Source organism: Amphibalanus amphitrite, unplaced genomic scaffold (genome assembly GCF_019059575.1).
Source record: "Amphibalanus amphitrite isolate SeventyFive unplaced genomic scaffold, NRLGWU_Aamphi_draft 000317F_arrow, whole genome shotgun sequence".
NCBI lineage: Eukaryota > Metazoa > Arthropoda > Thecostraca > Balanomorpha > Balanidae > Amphibalanus > Amphibalanus amphitrite.
In genome coordinates this window covers 12005-19422 of record NW_024881812.1, presented here as the reverse complement: position 1 = coordinate 19422, position 7418 = coordinate 12005, and the positions used below count along the sequence as shown (strand labels likewise).

The window sequence follows — 7418 nt, the reverse complement described above, 5'->3', positions numbered from 1 at the left end:
CAGTGCACACCGCTGTGTGGATCTGTACTGTGCAGTGTACACCAGTGTGCTGAGGATTATGACCTGGGCAATAAGTAAGCTGCCATTTGTTACCGTTGCATTATTGGTTCATGGGTATATTGAGGTCAGTTTAATTTGTTGTATGTATCGCAGAAGCCGGTACCTACTGCAAAGTGCAATATAAGGGTTTTTATTTTAACAAACAATGTCCTTTCGTTTCACAAGTGTCACTATCTTATCGTTGGACGGTGGTGTGTCAGAATCGTGTACTTGCCGCGATCTCACTACGTTTATTGAGATTGGACTACATGTCTACTACGCGAAAGGTCGAACTTACAGTGCCTAACTACGACGCTTACGTAACGGTACTGCGCTTGGCTAGCAAATGCGTTGATGCTAGTGGCTACATCATAATTTTCAGCACTATGTGACAATTGCTAAGCAGTAATATCAATGATTTCTCAGCTATCTCAGCTATTTACAAATGATTTCTCAGCTATCACAATATCATGCATAATAGGCATTACTTTACTAATACACGTATGAGACCGTATCATGCTTCTATCGCATCCCACGTGTTAAGAAACGTGATTTCCATAAAAGCATGACTCATCCCCTGGCGTTCTGATCCGGGGCAGGGTCGATGCGCCGTTCCAAATTTATCCCTCCACCTGCCGATAGTGTTGACATGTTGACCGGTGGCTCAGTGGCGAGCGTAATTTGCCGCTCGTCTGCGCTTCACCCGATACGCGTGTCGGCCTTATCGCCCGTCACGGTGGGACTGCGTGCCGGGTGGGTGGCACGGTAGGGTGGTGGTGCTCCCACATTGCATCAGGGACTGTGGCCCGGCGGCCGTGCCGCACAGTGGGGGCGGACTCCGGACAGTGGCGCCGTCTGCGGCTGTGGAACATCGGGAAAATCCGGGAGTGGTCTAATCGCAATCGTTTAGGACGAATAATCTTTCGACATATTTGAAGACGAGGTTGCAGTGCTTTTGTAGCTAAAACATCGAGAGCTGCTTGCGTGATCGGGTGTTCCACTGGTGCAGATAGTGTTAATTCTGCTACCGTGACGTACCACATCGATAGGATCGGATTTTGTCTGTCGTCTGTTCCTGTTTGTGATTGTTGTGTCTCGCTGCTGGCTCCTTAATTCAATAATGTCGCCTATCTTTTGGATTCTGGAAACCATGACCGTGAGAATCAGCTTTGGGTGTGTGCCATGAGTGAGCGAATTCCCGCTGCTCCGCCTCCCGGGCCCGACGTCGGCATGTTGGTGTACTGCGACCACCTGGAGAACTGCAGCTGGTCCGAACCGGACGCGCAGAACCGCATCTCCATCATCAGCTACCGCTACTGCTACCCGACCATCAGCGGCGTCGGCATCGTGGGCAGCCTGCTGCTGCTGCTGGTGCTGCGCGACGCGCGGTTCGGCGGCGCCGGCGTCTACACCTACCTGCGCTGTCTGATGCTCTCCGACAGCGCCGCGCTGACGATGGCCGGAGCCACATTCCTGGCCGAGACGTGGCAGACATACGTGGACTGTGACGGTCGCCGCCTGCAGCCGCGCTCTCGCGCAGAGGCTATCTGGCGCATTGTGTTCGTGCCGTTCGCCAATGCAATGGTCGGTTTCAGCATGGGCGTCACGCTGTGGATGACATACGACCGCTACCAGGCGGTCAGGGTGCCGCACGAGCTGTGGCGGCAGCGGCGGCCCGAGCGGCGCTGCGGCGGCCGGCCGCTCCGCATCGCCGCCACCCTGCTCGTCTCGCTGGCGCTGCACATGCCGCAGACGCTGGGTTATCATGTGGTCGAGCACTGCCCGGTGGAGGGCGACACGTTCTATACGGTGTCGCTGATCCACGGCGCCGCCTCCGGCTGGGTCTGGCCCTTCTACCAGTGGGCCCTGCAGGTACTGGTGCGCTGGCTGCCGGCCGCCGTTGTCCTCTACTGCAACAGCTACATCATCGTGGCCATCAAGCGCCGCGAGCGCCGCGTGCAGGCGATCGCGACCACGATGAGCCAGCAGTGCACGGAGAGCGTCACCCGGCGGCCGCGCGGGGAGAGTTCGGCCAGCAGCTGCAGCGGCGTCAGCCTGGTCGGGGTCTGCGAGCTGCCGCGGCCGCCCGCGCCGCCACCCTCGCCGCTGCCGCAGCGGCCGCCGTCCGCGTCCGTGGACTCGGCGCGCCGGCAGCGGCAGCGCCGCCAGGAGGCCGAGCACCGCATGGAGTTTCTGCTGGCGGCCACGGCGGCCTCCTACCTGGTCTCCAACTGCCTCCAGTCGGCGCTCTGCATACTGGAGCTGGTCTACGAGCAGCGCGACCTCGGCTTTCAGGTGAACATAAATATTAATTTGCCAATTAAGTATGTTTGACAGAAAGTTTATTAGATATTCTCCAACATGCAATATGCATGAACTTCACTTCGGTGCAGTCTTTCATTGACATTTCCGGCTCCTAACCAAGTTTTCCGTCGGCTTTGGCTCGGACTCTGAGTTCCGTTTCCGTATCATTGGTAGCAAAACAGTTTTGGAATCAATATTAAAAGTCTTTCTCGTTTTACCGCAATTTACCTGTTTGCACCGACAGACTTGCCGTCGATACTCATCGTCAAACTTTCAATGCCATCCGCTTCATGAAGAAATCGGTGTTCGGTTTGTGCTTATACCTAAATCTACACTCTACACGAAATGCAACGCTTGATACCAGCATTTACGAGTCTGATAAGTCTGTTTCTTTTTCAGATTTTCCGGGCGATCGCCAACAATGTAGAAGCACTGAACTTCTGTCTAGACTTCGTGTACGCCATAGTGTTTGTCCGCCAAATTCGAGACGTGTTCCTGTGTCGGATTCAGCAGGTGGTGTCCGTTTTTCAATCTATATTGGCGCCACCGTCTAAAGCTGACGTGGCTAATAACGCCGATCAATAAAGCGACATTGGTCGAGGGCTTTCCATACGTGTGTGGTCTCATAACTCAAGCGTTTGCTTACAGTCAGGGGCGGTCGCAGACTTGGAGTTTGGGGGGGGGGGCAACTTGGCAAAGGGGCCCCTGCGCTGACCCGGGGGGCCCGGTGCTAGCTTAACCCTCGCCCGCACATGCCATTTTCCCATCCTAGAACGCACAGGGGGGGGGGGGGTGGTTGCCACCCCCCGCGGCATTTCGTTCCTGTTGGAGATAGAGCTTAGCGGTAAAGACCAAAAAGATTCTTTGGGAAGAGACGAATCCAATGATACCCAGTTTTACCTTCTCAGGTCAGTCATTGACCTTCCAGGTCAGGTCAAACTAAAAAATGTTGCTGTTTTAGGTCACCGTTGGATATCAAGCGCGCTGCTTGTCATATACCGATGACGATGCCGTTTTCTGGTGCCAAGCCAGCTAGAACCTCTTTGTCACACTACCCGACCAGGTTTTTGCTGCTGAGGTCATCTCAGGTCAAGTTAGGTCAAGGTCAATAATATGTGTTTGTATGTCTGTGTGTGTCTGTGTGTATACTGATGTGTGCGCCGATTGTTTATGTGTCCATATTACATGAAATCATCATCTGAGAAGCTTTTACCAAAAATGTAGTCAAAAAAAATTCAAAAAAGTAAATTCAGCTTGCCTAAAACGCAATTATCTTAGATGACCTAGGTTGACCTTGACCCTGACCTTGACCTCTGTACATCGTCGAACAACATGTTTCATGATAGGTGGGAGGTAGGATTGGCATAAAAGGCCGAAATCAAGGTGTTAAAAGCTCACAAGGCCCATAGCCAACGCAAGATGTTGAGAATTGGCCATTTGGGTCATGACATGACCTGAAAAACAAAGTCATATCTCCGAAACCAAAAACCACAGAAACTTGAAATTTTCAGTGGACATCAAGAAAGGATAGAGGAGCAGCTATACGAAAAATCAGCCTTCTAGCTCTAAAAATGTTGAGTGCAGAGCAGAAAGACTACCTGAGGGGGGGGGGGGGTGGCAACCACCCCCCCCCCCCATGTGCGGGCGAGGGTTAAAGGGGCCCACGGGCGTAGTGCACGGGTGCAGAAATCTAGGCCATGGCCGGTGAAGCGGGGGGGGGGGGGGGTAAGGAACGGCACCCGAGTCCCGAGCGGAGGCTCATTGAGAGCTTTGAGGATGCACCATGTCGAAAAGGTACCGAAAAGTGCATTTTGAAGCATTGATTATGTCAATAATTCACGCAACTGTGAATGGACTACCGCAAAAGTAAAGGCGGCTAACTTTGCCATTTTCTTTGCAAAAAAACTTTGCCATTTTTTAAGATCATCGTGCTAAAGCTTTTAACAGTGGGTCATCGGTATCTGTTCACTGTTCAATCACATGTGTTCCGACTTCCGTTTAATCTTTTTTTCTTTTCTTTTTTTTTTTGCTTGAGCACAAATGCAAATTTTGACGACCATTACAGTAGCAAATGCTTCGAAAGACGGATAGTGAACAAAATATCCTGAATTTGTCGTGCTGCATGGAAAGTAGTGTTGCTGAGGAAAGGGGGTTTTGTTCCAGATTATTGTGGGTGCAGAATACATTGTCTGCACTCACTGCAGAATTATTGTTGGTGCAACTGCGCCCACTGCACCCATGGTTCCTACACTTATGGGCCCATCGATAGCGCTTCGACGATACCTATCGCCTAGAGGCTGCAATGGGGCCCTTAGAGTACGGTGTCAGACCCCCAGAGGCCGGCGTTGGACCCAAGGGTCAGCGAAGGGCCTCAAAGGCCCCAGGTAGGGCCCCAGAGGCTGATGTGGGCCTTCATAAGCAAGTGCGTGACGCCCAAAGGTAAGGCTTGAGCCCCCCAGAGAACATAATAGGGCCATCAGTGGCCGGTGTAGAGACCTCATAGGCCAGTTTGTGGGCCCCTCAGAGGCTAGTGTGGGGCCTCAGGTGTCGCTATGAGGCACTTAAAGACCGGTATGGGTCCTCAGAAGCCGGCATCGATCCTTCAGAAGCCAGTACGGGGCCCTCAGAGGCTTATAAGGGCAGTTTCGGTCCCAGAGACAGAAATGGGACCATTAGAGGCCGGTGTGGGTCGTTGGACCTTTAGAGGCTGGTTTGGGCTCTTAGGGGCCAGTTTAGAGCCCTCAGAGACCAGTACAGGGCCTGCAAAGGGCAGTTTGAGACCATCAGAGACCGAATTGGGCACTCAGAGGCTAATATGGGTCCTTACAGGCCAGCATGGAGCCCTCAGAGGTTAGGGTGGGGCCCTAAAAGACCGACATGGGCCGGCGTTGGACCCCAGAGGCCAGAAGAGGGCCCTCAAAGGTCAAGATGGGCCCTCAGACTAGGCCGATGCGGGCCCTTAGAGGTCGGCATCAGGTCTTCAGAAGCCCGTGCGGGGCCCTCAGAGGCTAAGGTGGGTCCTTACTCCTTACAGGCCAGCACGGGCCCTCAGAGGTCAGTGTGGGGCCCTAAAAGACCAGCATGGGCCGGCGTTGGACCCCAGAGGCCAGCGGAGGGCCCTCAAAGCCAAGATGGGCCCTCAGACGCCGATGCGGGCCCTGAGCGGCCGGCATTGGGTCATCAGAATCCAGTGCGGGGGGCCCTCAGAGGCTAACGTGGGTCCTTACAGGCCAGCATGGGCCCTTAGAGGTCAGTGTGGGGCCCTAAAAGGCCGGCATCGGCCGGCGTTGGACCCCAGAGACCAGCGGAGGGCCCTCAAAGGCCAAGATGGGCCCCCAGAGGCCGATGCTGGCTCGACATCGGGTCTACAGAATCCAGTGCGGGGCCCTCAGAGACAAGACTAAACACAAGGCTAGTCTTGGACTCGAGAGACTGAAATGAGGCCACCAGAGGCCGGTGTGAGGCTCTCAGACGCCGGTTGGGCCCCTGAGGCCGGTTTAGGGGCCCTCAAAGGCCAGTGGAGGGCCCTCAGAGGTCAATACGGGTCCTCAGCGGTCAATGTGGACGCTTGACCGCCACTGAAGGGCCCTCAGAGGTCAGTGTAGGACCCTCAAAGACTGGTATGGGAGCTGTTAATAGCTGGCGTGGGTTTCTCGAGCCTCGTGACAATCGAATACGGGCCAGGGCCCCATACGGCCATGGGGGCCCATCGGTTGTTTGGGGGGGCCAAATGATATGGTGGCCCCCCCTGATTTGCCTTTGGGGGGGGGGCCATGGCCCTGATGGCCCCCCCCCCCTGCGACCGCCACTGCTTACAGTGTGTAATGTTACGATACCACGGTCCCGACCCATGTGTGTTGTTTTCCCAGAAGACGTCGGCGGTGTCTTTCTTATACACCAGATAAATAAAAAGGACATTTTCGAAAGCATACAAACAAGGGCATAATTGTAAGCGATAGCGCTGCGTAAGGTGTCGTGTTCGTGGCGGCGGCGTGTGACAACTGCATTTAGCATCACTGAGTTTTAGACGGGCGGAGCATGGGTGATTCCAGAGGATATCTGTTCAAAAGCGAAGTCTGAACTCTTACATTTTATATCGATTTTAAATATTGACCCACAATTCTTATCATTGCGCTTGGTAAGCAGCATGTGTAATGTGTTTGTAATGGATTGTAGGCAGGGCTGCGGAGTCGATGGATTTTCGGCGACTCCGACTCCGACTCCGACTCCGGCTTTCAAAAACCAACTCCGACTCCGACTCCGACTCCGGGCAGAATTGTCGACTCCGACCGACTCCAACTCCCGACTCCGACTCCGCAGACCTAGCAGGACTGCGGAGTCGACAGATTTTCGGTGACTCCGACTCCGACTCCGGCTCGGGTTTCTAAAATCGACTCCGACTCCGACTCCGACTCCGGTCACAACTGTCGACTCCGACCGACTCCGCCTCCGACTCCGACTCCGACTCCGACTCCGCAGCCCTGATTGTAGGAATTACAGCAAGGGCCGACTTCGGGGGCCTTGGGTCATCATGATGCACTTCGAAAAAAATGGCCACCAATTCGAATTGGTGGCCATTTTTTTGCCAAGCCATGATCATGGCTTGACATTTCTCCTCACCAAAGTAACAAACGGCGAATACTTCGTGCGGGAGCGAGTAAAGGCTTGGACGTTTTGACCACGTTCTACGATGTTTTAGTAGCTTTATTTCGCTGGCAGGTCTGTAAATGTGTACCTACCTATATATTGCTAACGTTACATTATCAGTGACGAGCGGGAATAGGACAATTTAACAGGTAAAGCTGAATTTATTGAGGTCATTGTCGGACATTCACGACCCATTTAGGGATGAAATATGAAAAGGTTCATGGGATCATACAGGTGAAGAGAAGTCTGTAAAAAGCTTATTAGCTTACCTGCACTTATGTCGCTTGCTTATTACGAGCGCAGTGAACACATATGCTTTAGGGCTTTGTTCAACAACACTATTGTCGTCTTATGCGATGTGCACCATGAGAGTAAATTCTGAACCTGCGCGCACGCATAATGACTCCATGCCTTTTGTACAAGCATGG

General features: G+C 53.5%; 1 protein-coding gene across 1 annotated transcript; it reads left to right on the top strand.

The window, feature by feature from the left end:
- Positions 1–544: 544 nt before the first annotated feature.
- On the top strand, positions 545–6281 carry LOC122388321 (probable G-protein coupled receptor B0563.6). Its single transcript, XM_043379298.1, has 3 exons — positions 545–2334; positions 2743–2982; positions 6153–6281. Exons 1-2 carry the CDS (start codon positions 1222–1224, stop codon positions 2926–2928), a joined length of 1299 nt encoding a protein of 432 aa, XP_043235233.1. The 5' UTR covers positions 545–1221; the 3' UTR covers positions 2929–2982; positions 6153–6281.
- The last annotated feature ends 1137 nt before the right edge of the window (positions 6282–7418 follow it).